The sequence below is a fragment of the Notolabrus celidotus genome, chromosome 8 (assembly GCF_009762535.1).
Source record: "Notolabrus celidotus isolate fNotCel1 chromosome 8, fNotCel1.pri, whole genome shotgun sequence".
Lineage (NCBI taxonomy): Eukaryota > Metazoa > Chordata > Actinopteri > Labriformes > Labridae > Notolabrus > Notolabrus celidotus.
Genome location: NC_048279.1, coordinates 25,546,890 through 25,569,715, shown reverse-complemented (window position 1 = coordinate 25,569,715; position 22,826 = coordinate 25,546,890). Strand labels below are relative to the sequence as shown.

The 22,826-nt window shown below is 41.1% G+C and overlaps 1 protein-coding gene across 1 annotated transcript in view; it reads left to right on the top strand.

The window, feature by feature from the left end:
- The window catches only part of wu:fb13g09 (multidrug resistance-associated protein 5), a 29,346-nt gene extending 8,576 nt beyond the window's left edge, over window positions 1-20,770 (top strand). Inside the window, exons 4-29 of the mRNA XM_034690112.1 lie at window positions 345-492; window positions 2,237-2,470; window positions 2,792-2,965; window positions 3,664-3,811; window positions 4,970-5,118; window positions 5,354-5,461; window positions 6,238-6,588; window positions 6,694-6,765; window positions 6,951-7,075; window positions 7,185-7,257; window positions 7,873-8,076; window positions 8,248-8,373; window positions 8,693-8,804; window positions 8,909-9,093; window positions 9,495-9,641; window positions 10,586-10,715; window positions 11,124-11,277; window positions 13,969-14,097; window positions 14,286-14,472; window positions 15,103-15,192; window positions 15,584-15,776; window positions 15,889-16,048; window positions 16,712-16,790; window positions 16,888-17,001; window positions 17,369-17,533; window positions 19,534-20,770. Coding sequence (XP_034546003.1) covers window positions 345-492; window positions 2,237-2,470; window positions 2,792-2,965; window positions 3,664-3,811; window positions 4,970-5,118; window positions 5,354-5,461; window positions 6,238-6,588; window positions 6,694-6,765; window positions 6,951-7,075; window positions 7,185-7,257; window positions 7,873-8,076; window positions 8,248-8,373; window positions 8,693-8,804; window positions 8,909-9,093; window positions 9,495-9,641; window positions 10,586-10,715; window positions 11,124-11,277; window positions 13,969-14,097; window positions 14,286-14,472; window positions 15,103-15,192; window positions 15,584-15,776; window positions 15,889-16,048; window positions 16,712-16,790; window positions 16,888-17,001; window positions 17,369-17,533; window positions 19,534-19,626 — 3,850 coding nt within the window. The 3' untranslated portion in view covers window positions 19,627-20,770. The remainder of the gene's footprint in view (window positions 1-344; window positions 493-2,236; window positions 2,471-2,791; window positions 2,966-3,663; window positions 3,812-4,969; window positions 5,119-5,353; window positions 5,462-6,237; window positions 6,589-6,693; window positions 6,766-6,950; window positions 7,076-7,184; window positions 7,258-7,872; window positions 8,077-8,247; window positions 8,374-8,692; window positions 8,805-8,908; window positions 9,094-9,494; window positions 9,642-10,585; window positions 10,716-11,123; window positions 11,278-13,968; window positions 14,098-14,285; window positions 14,473-15,102; window positions 15,193-15,583; window positions 15,777-15,888; window positions 16,049-16,711; window positions 16,791-16,887; window positions 17,002-17,368; window positions 17,534-19,533) is intronic.
- Window positions 20,771-22,826: the final 2,056 nt, after the last annotated feature.

Sequence of the window (22,826 nt, the reverse complement as noted above, 5' to 3'; positions counted from 1 at the left end):
ATTTTTCTCCTGTGTATTTCAGCTGCTAGACTTTACAAATATAACTCCTGTTATTCGTTTTGGCAGCCTGATGAATCTGGAGAGCAGCTCTGTTGTTCTAAGAATAATAATACAAGTTATGATAATTTTGCCCTTCTAAAATGCCAACTTTTACATACTCTTAATTGGAACTAAAACTACACTTTGCATAGCATTTAATGTGGTGTGGTGGAAACTGGAAAATCAGTTTGAGTTTTCAAATGTTTGGGTGTATCTTTCAGCAAATTAAAGCTCAATAAAAGTGTAATGATATGAACTTATATGGCTCGTCATGGTTTTTTAAAGCTCTGGCTTTCTGCCTACAGGCTCGAAACCTTGTGGCACGACGAACTGAAAAGACGGGGGCGAGAGGGAGCGTCCCTGACCAGAGTCTTCTGGAGGTTCTGCCAAACCCGCATGTTGGTGGCCGTCTTTTCTCTCCTCCTGACAATGGTGGCAGGCTTCGTTGGGCCTGTGAGTACCATCCAAATCCTCTGCTCCCTTTATTATGATCCTAATTCAGCTGATAATGCTATGCCTCTGTGTTTGATCACTGGCTATGAGTCCAAAGTCCCTGTATACTCTCTGGAAATCGTTTAATCCAGTTTCACGCTGGTCTGGAATTGAAATAAAACCAAACTGGGAGATTACAAAGCCTTTGGTTGGTGGAGCAGATATTAATACTGTAGATTATCTGGTTTGTACCCAGTCATGCTTTTCTCAAAAATGTGCTGCTACGATATAGTCTGCCAAGAATTTCCCAGATTAGGGATGCAGATTGGAAATACATTCTGTAATCAATATTTTTAAACATTAACCATCATAGATTACTAATACTTTCCTTTGACAAAAACAATACTTTTCCCCTAATTCATACATTTTCCACAGCAGCATGATTCAGATGTCTGACAGTGTTGCGTAACTACAGAACTTAAAGAAGCATACAAATTGTTTATCACGCTAATTATCAATATCTTGGGAAGCCTCAAAAAATAATCTCTGCAGACATGTAGTCACATAGAGCAAGGCTTAAACTACTAAATGTCGAATTGCTGCAACAAGAGAGATGAACAAAAACATATTTGAGACTTGCTCTACTTGTTCTTGCTGAGATAAATAAGCATGTCAACATGGTCCGGTGTCAGTGGGGAGTGCAACCGGACACTTAATCCAGCAACAGGACACACACGCTCAGAAAGCACTTGTGTCGCTGGTATGCAGTCTGGGAAATTTCTATGCAGTGACTTTCCACCAGGCTTTCGGTTTTGCATCCAAAGAGAAGAGGAAATGTTCCATAAAAAGTTCACAACATTCATGTTAGTTTTGATAGTGGTGTGTCCTCCAGAAATTAAAGTGATCGTGAACACCTGGCGCTCTTCTGCAGCCTCCAGCTGAGCGCCTCTACTGGGTGCTGATAGCTGAATGTAATATTAGACCACATTCGGTTTGTCTCTACCTGATAGAAAATCAAAACGCATGTTGAAGCATGTTTTCAACAATCAGTTACTCGATATACCCAATGTCCCAGAAAGTTTTATGTCTGAGGTAACACAGTTAAGAATATTCAGTCTATGTATCTTCCTGATGCCGTCCATGTGCTGAGCTGTTTATTTTCACGTGATGTTACATAGCGACTATGTGCTCGCTACTAACCACAGCTAATAGCATTAACTGGATTTAGTTCTTACACAAGGACGCATGTGTCTGACATTTCCAACTCATTGAGAACTTTCTGTGAGAAAGTTGTTCTGTACATTTTCTCACTGGAGTTTATCTTCTTTGACATGTTTGAGTCATTGCAAAATAATGCTAGTCTTTCATTTCATCCCCATCGGGCCTATGTAGCACTTTGGGATTTGTTCTGAGTGTAAAGTGTGTTATAAATAAAATATATTATCATTATTTTGTACATTATCACTCCTTTCTTACTACACTATTTTCTCATATCATCCTGAGTCTAGTGACTTCAGATATTCTCTTCCTCTTCCTGGTATTTTTCTTCTTTGTCATATGTTTTCCCTGTTTTCAAATTGTCTCCGCCCTTTTTATCTACACCATTGGCATTTCCTTTATGATATCCTCTCCCCTCCATCATCTCCTTTGTGTCCTTGCCCACTTTATTTCGACCATAATCCTGCTTATGTTACCTCTGTTTGTTTTTGTTCTGTTACCATTCCTCCTCTGTTTCCTTATCCTTCTTTCCCCCCCTGTTCCTCAGGCTCTCATGGTACGCGCCCTGCTGGAGTATTCCCAGAGCGCACAGAGCAACGTGCTGTACGGCCTGTCCCTCGTAGTCGGGATCTTCCTCATGGAGTTGATGCGCTCCTGGTCTCTGGCGCTCATGTGGGCCGTCAACTACCGCACTGCTGCACGCCTCAGAGGGGCAGCTCTCACTTTTGCCTTTAATAAGATCCTCAGACTACGCAGCACTAAAGACATCAGCCCGGGAGAGGTAAATGATGTAACCCCTTTGAGGACTCAACACAAAATTAACTAAATCATCCCTCACCACAGGGAACCACATACAGATGATTGAGCTGGATTTGATTTATGATGTTACACCACTTCTGCTCAGATCTTGGCAAATCCTATTGCCTGAGGGAGGGAGGCTGTTAGATTAGTTATCACACAGATTAACATGAATTATTATCCAGCAGGTAAACATCTGAATGAGGACAAATGTTATTCAAATGTGCTTTCATAGATGAAGAAGTGAGGTTTCAGTATATTTTGTATCCTTGATTAAAGCATAAACCCTGTTCTCTCTTCCTAGCTGATCAACATATGCACTAGTGACGGCCAGCGGCTGTATGAAGCTGTGTCGATGGGCTGCCTGCTGGCCGGGGGCCCCTTGGTGGGAATACTGGGTCTCTCCTACACTGCGTTCTTCCTGGGCCCAACTGCGCTGATGGGTTCGACTGTTTTCATCCTGTTCTACCCTGTCATGGTGAGTCTTCAGCAGCAACATCTGAAACAGTTTAATTTGACAGGCGCGCTGATATTAACAATAACATTACACATGCATTACAGGATGACAAACTGTGTCAGTTAAAAAAAACATACACACACAAAGACACTCACCTGTCAGTGTTCCAATATCTTATAGTGACAACTGCTGTCAACAACAATGCATGGTTTAATTGCAGTTATAAACCAAGTAATAATCATAGTCTTTATAGCAGTGACAAGCAATTACATACTGATAATTGTTAAAAGTTTTACCAGATGTTATGCAGCTGTGCTGAGCAATTTATTAGGACATTTCTGAAAGTTTTGCCAAAAGTTTATAATTGTATAATTTTCTTTGTTGTCTAAGTCAAAACTTTTTTTTATTTAGTTAGAAGAAGACACACGTTTTTATTGGCTTAGTATATTTAAAGAATAAAACCAGCACTTTTTAAAAGCATCATAACTCTTAAGCTATCAATCTCCTGTCAAATATGTTGTTGTTATTTTCAAAATTACACTCTGTCTAACTCAGAGCTTGACAGCCGGAGACCCTGCGGTTGATCTTAGAGACATTTATCACTCTGCACCCTCGGACTGCTCTGCACCACAGCTAACGTTATTGTGTCTGCTTTCATTTCCTCCCGTGCCACTTATTTCTCTTGTCATCATTTCCTCTCTGTCTTCTCGTCTGGACAGATGCTCGCATCCAGGCTGACAGCATATTTCCGAAAGAAGTGTGTGTTTGTGACTGACCGGCGCGTGAGGCTCATGAACGAGATACTGGGCTGCATAAAGTTCATCAAGATGTATTGTTGGGAGGATGCATTTGCGCAGAATATTCACAGTGAGTGGCTGCTAAGTAGCTATTACCATAAAACCGGTCATGTCATGTTGATGCCCAAGGCAGAACACATTTCATGAGATGCTAACTTCATGCAGTAAATGCTTTTATTAAGTTTTTCATCCACAGCTCATTTGGAGTACAGGGTCACCTCATTTTCACACCTGTCACTGCTGCAAATGAGCTCTTAATTGGTCAGTTTATCACCAGACATTAGACTTATCCTTTTCTGAACTGGCAAGATAACCCCGACCTCAAATCCATTTTCATTAGCTCACTGCATTAAATTATTTCTGTGTGCCATCCTATATAATCAAGGCCAGTTTGAATCCCTCAACGTCAAGGTTAATTTGCCAGGGATTTGGGCCCTTATGATACCTTGAATGCCTGTCAAGGCTGCTCTACTTATCCATGAATTAGTGATGGCTTTTTCTCACGAGGGCCTATCTGTAGGTTGTGGGTAAGGATCATTTTCCCCTTCTAATCATGCTTTTAATTAGCCAGGCGGGGCTCGTTCTCACTGCTACCCCTTTGATTACCTATTATAATGATAATTCATTGGCATTCAACTCGATGTCCAATGAGTCCTGAGAGTTACAGTGTCATTCCCTTCAATTACCATTCTTGTTTAATTGCAGCCACAGGGTTTTTTGCCCTGAAGCATGCAACTTTAGCTTTGTAATCCATGCATAAACACACACACCATCCAGAGGATAGTCCCATAGAGAATAACATGTTCAAGGAGGTTTTTATGTTTCAAACACAGTGCTGCTGGGGCAAAATTAAACATGCACAAGCCTGTTTGTTCCACTACATGCACCCAATGAACTTTGTGAACAAAGCAGCTAGCATGTGCGCTCAGGAGATACAAATGTGGAAGGGTTAAGGGGGGGGATGTTGGTGCATTACACTTGGACAGTTATCAAGGTTCAGCAGGTTTTGAAGCCTCTTTCATACCATGTATGGACGTGGGGCCCCTTGTGCTGCCTCTGGTATCTATTTCTGTCCGCTCTCTGGGTGTTGGTTACGGACTCTTATGGTGTTGTTGATTGGATGTTCAGTGGAGGACTCTCTGTGAACCCTTTACTTTATTTTCTCTGTGCATGTCTGCATGTCTTTACCTCTTTCATCATGTCTCCCTCTCTCTTATCTCCTCAACAGAGGTGCGATCAGAAGAGAGGGGGATATTGGAGAAGGCTGGAGTCGTTCAGAGTCTCACAGTGGGCGTGGCTCCCATTGTTGTGGTGATAGCAAGCGCGTGCACTTTCACCCTACATATGGCTCTTGGTTATGACCTAACTGCAGCTGAGGTATTTAGATAAGTGAACCTGCACCAAATATGTTCAATTATCTGTGATCACTTGAAACACATGTCAATATGCTGATATATTCTTCTAAAATAACAAAGACATTTTATAGAAACACATTAAATTAATTGGGTGTATCATTTTTTAGTTGGCTACTATTAAAGTTGTTGTGATAAGTCTGTTGCCATTTGGAGATTTGAAATTTCACTGACTGTCTCACTTTCACATCCTACCTCAGGCTTTCACCGTGGTTGCAGTTTTCAACTCCATGACCTTTGCCCTCAAAGTCACACCATTGGCAGTGAGGTCACTGTCAGAGGGTGCTGTGGCAGTGAAAAGATTTCAGGTGAGAACCAGTCATAAATCTCTCTATCACATCTACCGCAGAGCCACCTCCACTGAACAAAATGTAATGCGACCACACTGAAACAACTAGGCGAATGTTAAACATTTTCTATAGTTAGATTATCCCAAATGTTCCAGACAATGTTCAAACTCAGAGAGTAACAACTCAGTTCAATTCGTCACCATCTTCTTGAGAAAAGAAGGGAACACCAGCTTAATGAGAGAGGGAATTCACCTGTAGAACGAAATAACATACCGTTAGCAGAGCATCACAAAAATGATATTGACGTAATTGTACCCTTCACATAATTTACATTATATACACTGTATATGTTATGGCCATGGTCCTGCATTTTTTTCAGGCCCTAAAGAAAATTAAAATGTGCTCCTGTTGCTTCTTAAAGCAGACCCACCCAAACCACATACTGACATTATCCACATACTGTATTTCACAAACATGGTAGAAGTCTCATGTTAGTGAGAGGTGTTTGTACTGAGCCAGCAGGAGTTAAGTAAGCAAGGATGCACCAAAAGGTTTGAAATACTCTTCAGTTTTTGCAGCCTTATGTAAGACTGGAACATACTGTACCTTAAGCACAGCTGCAAATATCTTAAGGCGGTCAACAACTGCAGGTGTGTTTGGACAGCCTTCAAAGAAAGAGACTTAGAGATTCTTGTCATACATGTTTTTTAGACCTGCACAGAAGAGTTGGTCATCACTGTGAATATTTCAAAGTAAATCTTGCACTCTCTGACCCATGATGCCTGTGTCCACAGAGGCTCTTTATGATGGAGGACAGAGAGGTCGTTTTGGTCAAAATGGACGACCCCAGCAATGCACTGGAATTTCAGGACGCCACGCTAGCTTGGGAAAAAGCTCGTACCCCAGCTGCAAAGCCCAACCAGCCCCACAAGAAGGGCAGAGGAATGAGACGTGTGCTGCGCAGGGAAAAGCTCAGCCTTTATATCAACACCGATGATAACAAAGGAAACAAGGAGAGTCCCACTGCGCAAAGTCTCCTCACGAATATGGAGCAGGAGAGTCCTCAAAGCACCATCTCCTCCACTCAGAGCATACGACCTCCATTGCACAAGACCCTGCACCGCATTGACCTGCGAGTCAAGACGGTAACTACAGACACACGTGCATTAAGTGGATCAGAGAGATTTTTATTCAAGGTGTTGCCTGCTTTATGTAATCCTCATAATGCCTCTGTTTTATATCCTCGCTAGGGTTCACTGGTTGGAATCTGCGGAGGTGTTGGTAGTGGAAAAAGCTCTCTTCTGTCTGCTCTGCTGGGTCAGGTGAGATTTAACTCAGTTTAAGTTGTCTCTTCATGCAACACAAACATGACTTGTAGCAACAAGGATAACTTCAGTCCTTTCTTGATCTATCATTCACACATAAAACCGTGCAGCAACCTGTGGTTTAAGAAAAGGAGTAACTCAAGTCTTTTCTCTTCTTCTTACCTCTTGTTTTTGTGTTGCAGATGACCCTGTTAGAGGGAAATGTTGCTGCTAGCGGCGGATTTGCTTATGTGTCACAACAAGCCTGGATCCTTAATCACTCGCTGAAGGAGAACATCGTTTTTGGAAATGAGTTCGACCGAGACAGGTAAGATCAAACACTGCATAATTAAGAACACAAGCCATTATGGTTGATTCATTGGATGTAAATTTAGCCCCAGTTTAACAACCCTCTCCTCTTATCATTTCCTCAACAGATATAATGCTGTCCTGGAGGCCTGCTGTCTTCTTCCAGATCTTGCAGAGCTCCCATATGGAGACATGACCGAGGTACCTGTTGTAATAAACACATTTATATTACAGTCTTCTGCACAGAACCTCACATGAATACACCATAAATTTACATCAAAACATGCCTACATGGAAGACATCAGATGCACTCGTGTTATTATACACATAATTGGCTCTGCTTTGAAGGTTTGTGTTAGGGAGGCAAATAGTTTCGGGGGACAGTTTGTGTGATATGAGTACATTTATTCCTAATGGAGGCAGTCAACATGGTGCAGAAACAGATGAAAGAAAGATAAGAACGGACTAAATTACCAGCATTATTAAACAGAAAATCTAGGTCAGACTGCTTCTCAGTAATATTTTTCTTTTCTTTAAAAAGTTTATGTAGTGGCACTGGTGGCCGAGCAGCCTAAGCGCCCCATGTACAGAGGCTAGAGTCCTCATCGCAGGGGTCGACGGTTCAAATCCTGGTCGTCGGACCATTTCCTGCATGTCCTCCCCCACTCTCTACTCCCCACATTTCCTGTCTCTCTTCAGCTGTCCTATCAAATAAAGGCAAAAAGGGCCAAAAATATAACTTAAAAAAAAAAAAAAGAAGTTTATGTAACCGATGGTTTGCTGATTAGTGTTAACAATATTACTATATGTCTTCAGATAGGAGAGAGAGGTGCCAATCTAAGTGGAGGGCAGCGTCAGAGAGTGAGCCTGGCTCGTGCTCTCTACAGTGATCGGCCCATACTTCTCCTGGACGATCCTCTCAGCGCTGTTGATGCTTGCGTGGGCTCCCATGTCTTCCACAAAGCTATCAAGGGTGTCCCCAAAGTCAAGACCGTGCTCTTTGTAACCCACCAGCTCCAGGTATGGTACCATAGTAGAACTTGTTGTTTTTGCATAGTGAGCCTTTTTTGTTCTAATCCGTGTTTTTGCCTCTTTAATGACCAGAGGAGAGTTGCTCTTAAAGCAACAGGACCAAAGTTTAAAGTGTCTGGAAACTATTTTGACTCTGTTATTTGTCTTTTTTCTTTTCAGTATCTGTCTGAGTGCGACAACATCATTCTCATGAAGGATGGGCAGATTTCCGAGTGCGGCACCCATTCTCAGTTAATGGCCAAAGAGCGTGACTATGCCACCCTGTTCACCAGCATGCAACAGGAGGTAAGCTGGGGGCACACAAGGCACCGGGCCAGCTTATTTGAATAAAGCATCTTTAACCCCTCTACACAATAGCAGTGAGCTTTACAAGCTGAATAATTCATCAGCACGGGTAGGAAGGCCCAGTGGCTCGGAAATGTTAATGCATACAAGGCCTTTCATTATTTATGCATGCATTGATTTACTGGTGGGCTGCTGAAGACCCTGTCACAGATATCTCTGTTTAAATGCCTTGAATGGTGTTGGTGCAGCTGCTGTAAGATGTGGTGTTGGCAAGTAACAAACTTTCTCTCTCTTTCTCTGTCCTCACCTTTTTGTTTAGAATCAAGTTAAAGAGAACTTAAAAAACAAACAGAAGACCGTAGCTGTAGAAAAGGCTGACAGTGCTGTTGATGTCGCCAAGGTTGGACTAAAGGTGGAGATCCCTAAAGGAAGTGAGTGACTCTAACACTTTTTGTGCTCCACTTCTTAAGTAAATGCTTTGTTTTTCTGAGAAAAGTTCAGAAGTAACTTTTTATTTGTCTCATCTTTTATTCAGAACAAATGATGAAAGCTGAGGAGAAGGGCTCGGGTGCAGTCGCCTGGTCTGTGTACGGTGCCTACATCAAAGCAGCAGGAGGTCCAATAATCTTCGTCATCAACATCTTCCTCTTCTTAGCCACCACCGGCAGCATAGCCTTTAGTAACTGGTGGCTGAGCTACTGGATCAGACAGGGCAGTGGGGTGAGTTAAGAGATGATCCTCCTTTATGATAATAGACAGCTCTTTTTAGTGCGTGTTTGACTCTGGGCAGAAATATAACTGCTATTCTTCAGTGAGTTGTTGGAGCTGGCTGAGCATTAATTTAAATGTGCATGATTAAAAAAGTAACGGCACCACGGCAAAGTTAATTAAAAACAAGCACGAGCAGTGAAGAAACAGATGTGCAGTAAAGGAGGCGCTGGCTGCTACTGAAAAATGTGCCTGGAATAGTAAACACCATCGAGCTGACTGATTTTTGTGTGCTCTTTGTGAGCCAACGTGTGCTTTTCTCAGTTTCATTAGAGGCAAAATTCATCTGCATCAGGGGAAAGATTAGATTTTTCTCTCAGTGTTTGTAATTTGTGTGCTCCATCTGCCCTCAGAACACATCATTAATCTCGGTGAATGAAACAATGGCGAGCAACAGCATGAGACTCAACCCAAACATTCAGTATTATTCTGCTGTTTACATCGGATCCATGGGAGTGGCATTACTGCTGAAGACGATGAGAGGCCTGGTGTTCGTTAAGGTAAGCCTCCCTTACTCCTTACCTCAGAAAACCCTGCTCTCTCACATGTTCTGGACTCTTAATCTTAATGCACTTTAAAAGCAGTCACAGTGTTTTGTAGGAATATAAAAACTTGATATATAAGTGCTGTACAGTTGAGCAGTGACCCTGCCTAATTGTCTTTATTGTCATTTCTTCATGCTCTCATGGTTTTTGTGCTATAATTGAAAATGCCTGTGGGCCAAATCCATTTATCTGTCCTCAGCCGTGTCTCGTAGCTTTTAAACCACTGCACGTGTGTGTGTTTTGTGTGTGTGTCTCTGTGTGTGTGTGTGTCTGCAGCGAAAACAAAGAAAAGAAGCGAAAGGGACATTTTTGTGTGTGCGAGTGCGTGTGTGTGTGCATGTCAGTGCCCCTTTGGCTCCTCATTTTTTAAAGCTAACCCATCCTGACACTGCATTGCAGAGGTCAGGTCCCCACGTGAATCTGTGCCACTTGAAATTGCTAATTTTTCAAAGATGGCTTATCTTTTTTTACCCCTTGCTGTGAGGAGATCTCTGGGAGTGTTGAATATTACATTAATAGAATTAATTTGTCCTCTGCTGCCACATGTAATTTCTGTTCAATTTGAGAAATGTCGCTTGCTCATTAGGTCATAACCTTTATGTCAGCCTTCCAGAAACTCATTACAAAATGGAGTTTTGACAGCTTGCCTCTTGTGTGTGAAAAAAAACTACCCTCAGCTTGGCATATGGTGAAGCAGCATTTATAGCTCTTCAGGCAACCTTTAAGTGCCACACTTTTTGTCCATTGTGTGTATTTCTGCTTTTAGTCTGAACACACTGACAGACGATTTCCTCGACTGTGTTTATCCGAGCTTTGACTCTTTCCGTATGTTTCTCCAAGTTGTTTGTTTACATGTGTCAGGTCTCATGTTCAAACACGGCTGTTGTTTGTGTTGACAGTCCACCGTGAAGGCTGCCTCCGTGCTCCACGACAAGCTGTTCCACCGGCTCCTGCTCAGCCCAATGCACTTCTTTGATACAACACCTCTGGGCCGCATCCTGACCCGCTTCTCCAGAGACATGGATGAGGGTGAGGCTTGATTTGTGTTGACTGAGAATCTCTCCCCCCCCCCCCCCCCCCAAGAGAGCTCTCAGTCAGTGAAGTCACCACGCTTGACAAAGTGTAGTGCTGAGAAACGGAGAAACGGAGTGGTTTCCCATGGAGTTTTTTGCCTGAGGGAGTGGCCCTGTGTTATCCACTTCAATAGCGTCTTTCCTTGACAAGTTGATTTGTGGCATGCTGTTTCTTTTTTTCTGGATGGTTGCTTTTTGCTTCTTGGAGTACTATTTTTGGTATGCTGCGTTGTGGCTCCTTCTCTCTTTATTTGGGAAAAACAACACTTAGGGGGGCACAAAGAGAAAGTTTTCTCTACAAATAGAGTTAGACAGATCTAAACCATACCATACATCTGATTCAAATTATGTCTTCTCTCTACAGTTGATGTGCGACTCACCATGCAAGCTGAAATGCTGCTACAGAACCTGACTCTGGTGCTGTTTTGCTTGGGGATGGTGGGCATCGTCTTCCCCTGGTTTCTGATTTCCATCTTTCCACTGGGAGCCTTCCTCTGCGTTGTCAACCATGTCTCAAGGTCAGACTTTCCTCACTCCTTCAGCTTTGAAAGGACTGTTTGCACATTACACTTCACCTCCCAAACTACAAATAAGCAACAAGTGCTAAAGTCACTGAAGGAAACTTGTAAAGTTTAGCTAACTACATTAGTTAGGTTTTGCGGGGACAAAAAACAACATCCAGTAAACTGAGAGATACACACAGGCTTTTAATTAAACAAAGATATCATGTCAGTTAACAATTACCTGCAGACACAAACCACTAACCTGAAAACTGCAAACAGCAAAGTAAACATTTAGATTGCTTTAGTTTGTATTCAAGTCTTCAGGATCTCTGTCTTGTTATGAAAACACTCAAAGCACGAAAAAACAGACACAAAAAAATGTATGGACTAAAGTGTAGATACAGACACAGTAAACAGTAAATGTGGTGCCAGATATCTCGGAAGAGCTGCCAAGATTGGGGAGGTTGTAAAGTACGAGGAGGATTTTGATTAAATGTTTAAGCTAAAAAGGGTAGCAACAAAAAGTGCATCAAAAATACTCCCTTGTCCTGAATTTGACTGGCTTGTATATTAAAGCTACAGTGAGGGATTTTTGACTGGTTATGAAACAGACTGGAATTTACAGGGATGCCTTTTTAAGACCTACTATAGCATCAAACCATCAGAAACAAGACTTACATGTTCTATAGAGTTCATTTCAATGCCTGTAGCCACTGCAAGGGGGTAGATGTCCCACCAGATGATTGACATCACTCATATTTTCTTCATGCCAAAGATGTACAGTGAGTGATGCATTTGGCTGTTAAAAGAAGCACGATGAGATTTTTGGGAGAAAGCATTATTTTAAATGTTCATAATAGGAAAGAGAAGAGGTATTACTTTGTCCACATGGGGTGCCAAATTTAACACAAACCAAAAGTTCCTCAGAGGAGCTTTGAAGTAGAATAATGGCTCTCTTTGACACTTTGATAAAAACACATATTGGCACACATGGCACCACAACCCACTGAGTGATATAACTGGAGAATAATACAGGTAATTAATAATAAAAAAAGATCAGGGATGATCTTTATCTGCAACTGTGTGTGGTGTTATCAGTCACTGACTTCATTTTTATCACCTTACGTTCTGCAGTGAATCTTTGAGGTCCACTCTGCTTGAGCTCATGGCCCTGCAAACGTGGATCAACTGAAAAGAAAAACAGCTTGCTGGTGTTCTGGGAAATAACCACAGTATCTTGTAATTTCCTCTATCTGAGAGAAAACAACGAACTTAAATCTCTGTTCTTGTTTCTGCTGGTGTTGATCAGAAAGTACAAATACAAAACACATTGACAGAACATGAGATTTGTAGCTTTGGATTAGAGGCAAATCTAAAATGATGTGGATGAAAATTGTGATTTAAAAACATACTGTATATGGCAAAGCTGATGATTTTTGAGGGGAAATGAAAGTGGGGCTTAGCTGAAGAGTCTCCCTGGATCCCCTCACTGTCTGTGGATATGAATCACTTCATTACTGTCTCTCGATAAACCTATAGTTTTTGATGTCTTTAATAAGTTCTGATTACAGTTTTTCTCTAGAGGGATCATTTTAACTACAAATATCTACATGTCCTTTTTCAGAGACTCTTGATCTGCTGCAGTTTAAGTTGAATTCATGTTGAAGTCTTAAGCACTAAAGAAAACCGAGGGGGATAGATGGCCCTCATCTGTAGTGTTCACCCTTAGCAACACTTTGAAAGATTAAAAAACTGTATCTTTCAAAGTCATGACATCCCAGAATATATATTTTACATCAAACTGGATCTCCCATTGAAATTACCAGCTTCCAAAGCCATCTTTATTGAAGTCCAAAATGAAACGCCCAGGGCATAAACATGTTTGTCTGGATCACAGCCCTGAAGCGGGGAAGTGTCATGTTCTCTTTGTCTCTCTCTCTCTCTCTCTATCTCTCTCTCTCATGGGCTTTTTATGAGAAAACCAAATGATTCATGGGAGACTTGTAATTCACAGGCACCATCCATTTCAGTCTGCTGTCTGAAAGTAGAAAGATACCGAAACCTTTGTCAATAAACCTCTCTCACTCACACTGCCACGTGGTTGGCGGGTCTGGTTCCTCTCAGACGTCAGGTTGTCTGGTTCTCAGTGTGTGAGCATGCACAATATGAATCAGATACAGAGAGACAGAGCTGGTGCTCTGTTGGGAAACCATCACATGTCTGCCCTTATTGTTATTTTGAAATGTGAAATTCAAACTGTGGTTTCTTAAAGAAAAGCAAAATACTTATAGAGACTTGAGTGTGGTGTCATCCAGGATTTAAGATACTTTGGCCCATTATAGGGGTAAACTGTTCTTCATTATGTTTTCCAATTCAATGTAAAATATTTAAAATCTGTTCTCATATGCTGGAATGGGTTTGCACAAATTTCCTGCCATTTTCTTTCAAATGAGGCACATCAAATTGTAGGTTTTCCATTTCTGAGGTGCTGAAACACATATAATTAGAACTTTCCTAACCATTTTGGATTATATTAGTGTGTAAAAAAACTATCACATTTTTGGGTCATGTCCCTTTCGGCCCCTCCTTCATAAAAAAAGTCCTGAATTACAAATGCTATTAACATTTTGTACCATATTAGCAAAATGTAGATTTTTAATCAAATACAATGCTAATTGTAACGTCAAACATTATCTCTGTTTCCAGGGTTCTTATTCGTGAGCTGAAGCGCCTGGAGAACATCAGCCAATCACCATTCACCTCTCATATCACCAGCAGTCTGCAGGGACTCTCCACAATCCACGCCTATGGCAGAGGGCAAGATTTCCTCCAAAGGTGAGCGGGAGGATGTCTGTCAGGAGAATGAGATCATTAAAGATTAATTTCACCCTATCTCCTGTTATACTTTTTCAGTGCACTCCAAGGTTGGTAAATAAACCAATCCTCATATACCGCAGCATTTCCCCTGGTGGTGCTCTTATTTCTGCTTTGGCTGAAACAGGTTCATCTCTCTCTTCTTCTAGATATCAGGAATTACTCGACACCAACCAGGCCACCAACTACCTCTTCAGTTGTGCCATGCGCTGGATGGCTGTCCGTCTGGACCTCATCAGCATCTCGCTTATCACTGCTGTAGCACTCCTTATCGTCCTCATGCACAATCAGATACCTCCAGCCTACGCAGGCCTGGCCATATCATATGCAGTGCAGGTTTGTAAACAACATTAACACAGAATGTAAGGTGACACCTGAGGCCTCGTGGCTATAATACAAAGATAGGACAGGAAATGTGAAATCAGGATCTAACAGCTACCTCAAACATGGGTAATGCCATTCATGTCAAGTTGGCTATACACATACTAGGTTTTCTGTACATGGCTCATAACCTCTTGTGCAGCTGTTACAACAATCCTGGCACCCATACACTTTCATCTGACAACATTATAAGCTTTGGGAGCTAGGGGGGACTTTTCTGGGTGTCCACCTTAGCCAGCAGTTAGCAATGAAGGACTAATGGACAACACTTCAGTCCAGTTCCCTGTATTGCAATTGTTTACACTATAACTAGAAGCATGAGAAGTATCCTAACTGTCTATGAGCAGATATTCAGCTACACTTGTATGCACATTTTTGTTCATATAGATTAATTAGAGCTAAATCATTGACTGGTGACTACAGAGGGGTTCAGGATGCTAATGCTTGATTGGTCATTTTCCTTTTGTGTAACTGCATTTGTTGAAGGGGAGCTGCGCAAGTGAATATCAAGTGATTCTTAATGGTGCGTGTGAAAGTATAAATAACTTGACCTTCTAACTGTCTTTACTTTTCTTTTACCTCCAGCTGACTGGCTTGTTCCAGTTCACGGTGCGGCTCCTCACAGAGACTGAAGCTCGGTTTACATCAGTGGAGAGGATCAATCATTACATAAAGGTAAGTTTATCGATTAGCACTGCGAGGGATGTGGATTATGTGCCACTCAGACACATTGTTCATGGTCCTGTAGACTGTGATAGAGAGCAGAAGATTTAGGGCAGCTGGCATGTACATATGCATGTGATTGTATATGTGTGATGAACACAGCAGGAAGTAGACAGAAACCAAGGGTGGGGTCCCTTCACACTTCAGAGCACATGACAGGGTTTGTTTCACACAACAGCCATCAAACTGCAAAGATGGGAATATAGACTCAACTTTTTCTGTTCAGTTTCAAGTTCAAAGAAAAGCTCATGCAGTGAAAATCACTACAAATCAGTCAGGGGGCTTGCACCTCTACAGAGATTAAGAGAATATTACCTGATACCATCACCTTGTCTAATCTCAGACTCTGGAGAAAGAAGCACCCAGACAGAGTCCTGAGGGAGGCGCTCCTGCCCCCTCCTGGCCCCAGCAGGGTAAAATCACCTTCAAGGATGTGGATATGCGTTATCGTGACGATCTGCCGCTTGTGCTGAAGAATCTGTCCTTCACCATCCTGCCTGGAGAGACCATCGGCATTGTGGGCCGCACAGGATCAGGTAGATAATTGACCCTCTTTGTTCCTCTTACCTGCAGCAATATCAGCATGCATCAACATCCCCTTTCAACATGCACACACATTTCTTCATGCAGTATCTTTTCTGTCTGCAGGAAAGTCTACTTTGGGTGTCGCTCTGTTCAGACTGGTGGAGCTCACTGGAGGATCTATTGTCATTGACGGGATCAATATCTCACAGATTGGTCTGAATGACCTGCGGAGCAAGCTAGCCATCATTCCTCAGGAGCCGGTGCTGTTCATCGGGACAGTCAGGTACTAAAACAGAGACTTTTTATAATGTATGCATTTTCCAGACTAGCAAAATTTTAAAAGCAGGTCTGAGGTAATGAGTGAGAATCACATACACCTCAACAGTTACTTTGAGCTTGAACAGCTAAGTGGAAAATCCCTGAGTGTCCAGTGCTACAACAATGTGGCATCTGTCACAAGACTTACACACTTTTAACACTTCCTTCCTATATAGTTTACTGCTTGCTGCAGCAAACAGTCATGTGTCTTCAGTCAACTTGTTGTGCAAAACTGGAGTTCATGTTTTTGTAGTAAATCTCAGCAGAATTTATTCTATGCTTGTTTCAGTGATCATGTTAATTTAACAATCAATATCACGGCATTAATGTGCAAAGCAACACTAAAGGGAAATCTAAACAGGTATGAAAATGCAGCTGGACAAAAAGAAATAAAAAAAAACAGATATCCTACAGTCCACAGGCGAGATTTAATCAGAAATTGAATAGATTTAAAGTAACCAGTCAATTGTTTTATGTATGCTGATTGCCTTAGGTGAGAATTGACCTTGGTCAATAGAGAGGAAGGAGGATAGGTTCAGTAGAATACTATAACTCTAATCTTAATGTGGTATGGCGATGACATTTAATCCAGTTAATGGATATTACATTTCTATCTTCTCTCCAACAGGACTAATTTAGACCCGTGGGATCAATACTCGGATTCTCAGATATGGGAAGCTCTGGAGGAGACACATATTAAAGAAATGGTGAGTGACAAGATGATTACAAACTATCAGGTTGTTTCAAAAATGCATTTCTGGAATGGAAGAGAACACCCAGTGTGTGTCCTTATTCCTTTTTCAGGTCAGCCAGCTGCCTCATTCGCTGCAATCAGAGGTGACAGAGAATGGGGAGAACTTCTCAGTGGGAGAACGACAGCTTCTCTGTGTGGCCAGAGCACTTCTGCGAAGCAGCAAGGTGCTGATTGTATAATCCTGCTACTTCAAATGTACATGTGTAACACTGTAAGGCATGGGTGATGACAGCAGAGAGTAAGATATTTTGCTCAGTTTTATCAAAGGAAAACAGAACCTTCCCATATCACAGCACTGTCAGTGTGCATGTGGCTCTGCATGAGATAACACTGCCACCTAGTGGAGTGCATCTGAATGGCATTTCAAAACTGTTACAGCATACGCAAGACAGATGGTGTTTTTCTTCATATATTTTATAAGTGACGTTTATTTTACAGCAATAAGAGAATCAAACCCAGTTCTTTGTTTGGATATGATCATGCCCTGCCGCACATCTTGTTTATTTTGGGTGTTTTTTTAATTTCTTTTAGATTCTGATATTAGATGAAGCAACTGCAGCCATCGACACTGAGACAGATCGCCTCATCCAGGAGACTATTAGCACCGCGTTTGGCTGCTGCACCACCCTCATCATCGCCCACCGTCTCAACACGGTGATGAGCTGCAGCAGGGTCATGGTCCTGGACAACGGACAGGTGTGTATAGAGACAACATGTATTGACTGCATGAATGCACGATTCAGCCGTGTGGTAAAAAACTCAATCTCAAGATGAAACACCTCAGATCCACAGTGTAAATTGGTGTCTTTGAGGTGATAGATTGGATACAGCACGTTTGACTTAAGCGGTTTCGTGATCAAGGTGACATGTGACGCAAGTAGTGAACATGAAACACACAAGCATGATTACAGGTTTTCGTCTCGCCTTTAATCTCTGCTCAAAAGTAAAGTTGATCCTTCTACCCAGTGATTCATCAGTGTGCAGAGTTTTTGGGGAAGGATCAAGGCATCAGCATAGACAAGACTCATGTTGAGATCTTACTTCCAGTTCAGTCAGGACCACACTCGTCAAAGAGAATTAAATATTTGCAGTTATTTATGGCGATTTGGCTCTGTACTGGGAGCACCCTGCCCTTCCATGTGCCTTGGTGGAATACCAAAGCCTGAGGTGGGGAGACCACACCTCCCTCTCTTTCATGTGCTTACATGAAAAGCCAAGGCACGGAGGGCAGCAGCAGCAAAGACCCCCCCGGGGTACAGAACAGAGCTGCATCAGTAACAATACATAGGACACTGGTAAAATCAGATGCAGCATAAAAGAAGGTGCTGGGGTGGAGGAGGGTTGCAAAGCGGTTTGCAGGGGAAGCAGCAAGAGTAGGCAGGGTAAGCAGTTTGAATAGAACAAAGAGGAGCTGATGTACTGTGGGCAGAGCTTTACTTCGTTACCTGCCTGAACTAACGCTTCACTCAATTTTGTTTCCAGTGACCACATAAGCGTGCCCTTTGACCTCCCTACACTAGGGTGCAAGTGGAAAGGCAGTTTTTTTACAAACATTAATGAAGTCTTTTCATTATAATTATGTTACTCCTAATCATCTGGCACTCTCTGAAGATTAAGTAACAAAAAGACAATTTGCTGTGGTGTTTACAATGAAGCGAGACAGTTTAGCTTTTAATTCAAAATTTTAATTTGTCGGATATGACACTCAATAAATGTAACCAGTTCGGTACCTCAGTCCTGCAATTTTTTTGTCCAAATATTCAGTAGGTGGAGACAAAAAAGTAAGCTGAAAAAAGTCTACGTAGAATAACTTTTCTTCTTACTTCAATAAACATATTTTCCCATGCCTAGTGACATGGCTACTTGTGATGTAGTGGCAGTGGAAACCTGTCAGTCAGGATAGATTAATCGCATTCATAGACATTAAAGATAAAACTGGATGTGTCACCTTATTGGCAAAAGTGAGGACAATGAGGATGAGTCCCAAACTTGCACTCTTACTGTTGGCCAGCAGAGGGCGAGGACACTGGTTGCCAGAGAAGTGAGATCGTACAGATGTCTATGAAAAATTGGTGATACTTTTCACTTGACTATTCCCTCTGTAAAGTTTATCCAAAAGGTTTTAAGGTCTCAATTTCAAGTCTCAATGGGCCTCAATATAGCTTGGTCTGCATTTTTTAAATTATTGTCCCAAGAGAATAAAAAACAAGCAACATATCCAATTATCTTGTGATGCCAAGGCAACCCGTCAATGAGGAGGATAGAGTTGTAGTCATGCCTTACCACTCTTTCTGCAAACTGTGGTACATTTTAGCTCTAAAAAACAAGGGCCGAAAGGTCAAACTCATCGCTGTTAGACATTCAGCAGAGCAGAAATTACAAAACAAGTCTTATATTTTGAGACACAACATGATTTGAATACCAACAGCTGAGTGTAAAGCACCCTCAGGGATCAATTAGCATTGGTTACAGAAACTTGTGTCATCCACCAAAGCGTAACAAGACTGTCTGAGGAAATCATTTTCCAGACATCAAATCTTTTCATAAGCTGCCTGCAAGAGATGGCTGAGGTTATTATATTTATAGAGAAAATGATATGCTCCTTTTTTTATTCTCTCTTCACAAGTTTGTGGAATGAGCTGCCTCTGATTTAAAATGCTGGTATTGATCACTGTTCTGTCCTTTCCATTTCATAGGTTTTGGAGTTTGACACCCCTGCTGCCTTGCTGGCAGATGAAAAATCAAGATTCAGAGCCATGATCGAAGCCTCAGAAAACCAAAGCAGATAAAAGACACTGGAGCTGAACTCTGGAAGTGAGCACTGACACCACATAATATTCAGGGGAAACACCTCAAGTGCACAAAAAAACATTAAAATCCATCCTTCCATGATGTGAAAGTGTTGAGAAATGCTGGCTCCGCTCTGTGTAACCATGTCTATTTTCAAACCAAAGAACAAGGGACCACACTTCCACACATAAAACCTAACTATGCAAACACAGACGTAACAGCCTCCTGCTCTTGTGACACAACAGTTAGTCTAAGGAGGCATAATGGCTTAGCTGTACAGGACCAAGAGCAATGACTCTGACAATAGCACTTTATGTTTCATGTGGACACATGGAAAGACGTGATACTTCCTCTTAATATGGAGGTCAGTGAGCCTCAGAGCTAGTTTAAGTTATTTTATTTCTTTATCTAAGACCTCACAGTGCAGGCCTTTACTGTAATAACTGTCGAGTTACAACTTCTTATTGATTACTCAACATAGTTTTTCTGAAAACCTCACCTATTAATCATTCCTAGTGTGGGAGATACTGTCTAACGCTAGCTAAAAATATTTCACTGTTTCTATGTTTTATGCACGTAGCTCAATGTTATAATGCAGTAATTTCAGGAAATTATTGCTGATGCAATATGTGCCTAGAGCTGTAAACCTTTCAGGTCGTTTAATGGAGTTAGCCATGTACGCATGCTTTGTTTTGTTTTTTTAGACTGCATGCAGGTACTGTGTTTTGGAGTAAGCTAATGTTTCCTCTTGATCCAAATGCTGGAGTTTAAAATCTGCACATTTTACACTGATGGCAATGTTTGTACCGACAAAGTATTGCCAGTGTGAAAAAAAATTAAAGCTGCAGTGAAGGTTGAAAAAACCATGGTACATATTATGTGATGTGCAACAAAGCTAAAAATGAGCAACATCAGGATGTGTCTTCAATGTTGTGTTTTTTCATAAAGCTGGGGATTGTAAACTTCTGCCTTATAATCAAGTATGTGCTGAACAATCATTAAGAGTGCAATATCTTTTTATTGCATCAATATATTTTTTTCAAGATTGCCTTTGTACACTTGAGATTTTAATGTTGCAATTTTGTTCTTTTTTAATGTTTAATGTTTTGTCTGTTTTTATTTTCAATAAAAATGTTTTCTATACCCTCTGATGTCCAGTATTTATTATTTTACAAATTGACAGGGCACTACACATAATTTACTCATTTGTTTATTGTTTAGAAGACGTTGGGAGTACTACTCTACATGTGAAAACAAGCAGTTTAAGATTTTTTGTGGCTCAAGGAACTTAATTTATTTCACACACCTGTTCAGCAGCTGCCAGTGTGCTCGAAGCAGCCCATACTGTGCTAACTGGTCATCTGTTAACAAACAATACAAATTCCTTAACAAGGTGGGAAGATAGCTTGAATTCTTGGAGCAACGTAGGAATGAGTAGATTGTATATTTCATTTGTTTACTTGAGGGTATAAAAACACAAAAGTCACACCATACCCTGTTTGCTGAAGTCTGTGTGAGTATATGTGTGTGTTTAACAGAGAGAAAACTACTGTACCTACAAAGAACTGGACCCAGTAACAATACTCCTACCGATAAGGATTTCATATCAGATAGCAAACAGCTCAAAGTCAGTCTTTTCCTGTCTAGGGTTTATCTCCTTAACAGTGCTGCAACATAACTTTTTACTTGACAGCCATCAAGACTGTAAGTTCCTTGCATTTACAGCATGCCTGTGAAATGCTTGACTCTGACAAATTGCTCAATACATTTGCACAATCTGGTTGGCAATCAGTAAACATTTAGCTTAAAAAAATAGAAAAATTAAAATAAAACACAAGGATGCCAGGCGACAGGACAAAAACTAGTGAAAAGAGCTGGCACTGTGATTGGAACCAGATTGGACTCACTGGGGGCTGTGGTAGAGATATGCACACAGAACAAGATAGAGGCCATTCTGAATTACACAGATCATCCACTTCACAACTGCTTTGAGGACCAGAGAAACAGCGGCCATGGACGGCTCATCTCTCTGCGCTGCAGGACTGAGAGATACAGAAAATCATTCATCCCTGCAGCCATTAGGCTTCATAACTCTCTAGCCAATGGGAGATGAGCTGACAGACACCTGAATTACTTGTTGTATGTGATTTTTATAATTGTATCTGCCAGACACATTAATTTGCCCCTTCTGTGATTAATAAAGTACATTCTACTCTATTCTACTCTAGCTTCAAGAACTGCTGTGGATTTAAGGCAATCCCAGAGCTAGGTTTGCAGTTTGCACAAATCCCCCTTGTCCTTGCTGGCTTGTAGTAGAAGTCAATAAGGTTATGGCTTTTAATAGGATAAAAACTCTCATGTCACATGATGACAAAGGCAGTGTATTTGTACCCAACTAATTGCAACATGTATCAACCAATTTTATTACAATTGTATTACAAATTTGTCATATCACTATACATATTTCCCACAAAAACACATACTGTGACTTAATTCCTTGAATTATATTAATTTGTGACACTGGTAATGAATGTTTATAAAGAGCCCAAGCCCAGGCTTTTGTTTTTTGTATTGTCCTAAATAAAATTCAACTTTTTTTGTGTGAAATCACAGGTATTGATGGTTTTGTTATGATAATATAAAATATTGGAGTCAAAGGACGGCTCAGCAACTCAACTCAACTCAACCTTATTTATATAGCACGTTTCATACCTAAAACATGCAGCCCAAAGTGCTTCACAGAATAGTAGAGAGACAGAAAACAACAGCAATGGTAAAATTATAAAAGGCAGGATTATAAATAAAATACTTAAAAATAAAATAAAATCAATACAGAAATGTAATCAAATAAATAATTGTGGAAAGAAAAGTTACAAAATAAGGTAGCGTTAACAAGATCAGATGGATACAAGAAATAAATAGATACATGAATAATTAAATAAGATAAATAAATGTTAAAGCAATGATTAAATATATAATAATTCAAATAATAATAAAAATAATGATGCAGTCTAGGGCTAAAAATAAATTACTATTACTAAAACACCCAGGGAGCTCGCCGTTTTAATGTCCAGAGGCAGAGTTAATATTTAAAGTGCAATGTTTTACCCACGGCTTTTATTTCGCAGTGGGGGGTTGTAGTCTCGCGGGAAGTGGCTTTCCTCGAAGTAGTTCTGTTCAGGCTGCAGGAGGAGGAGTT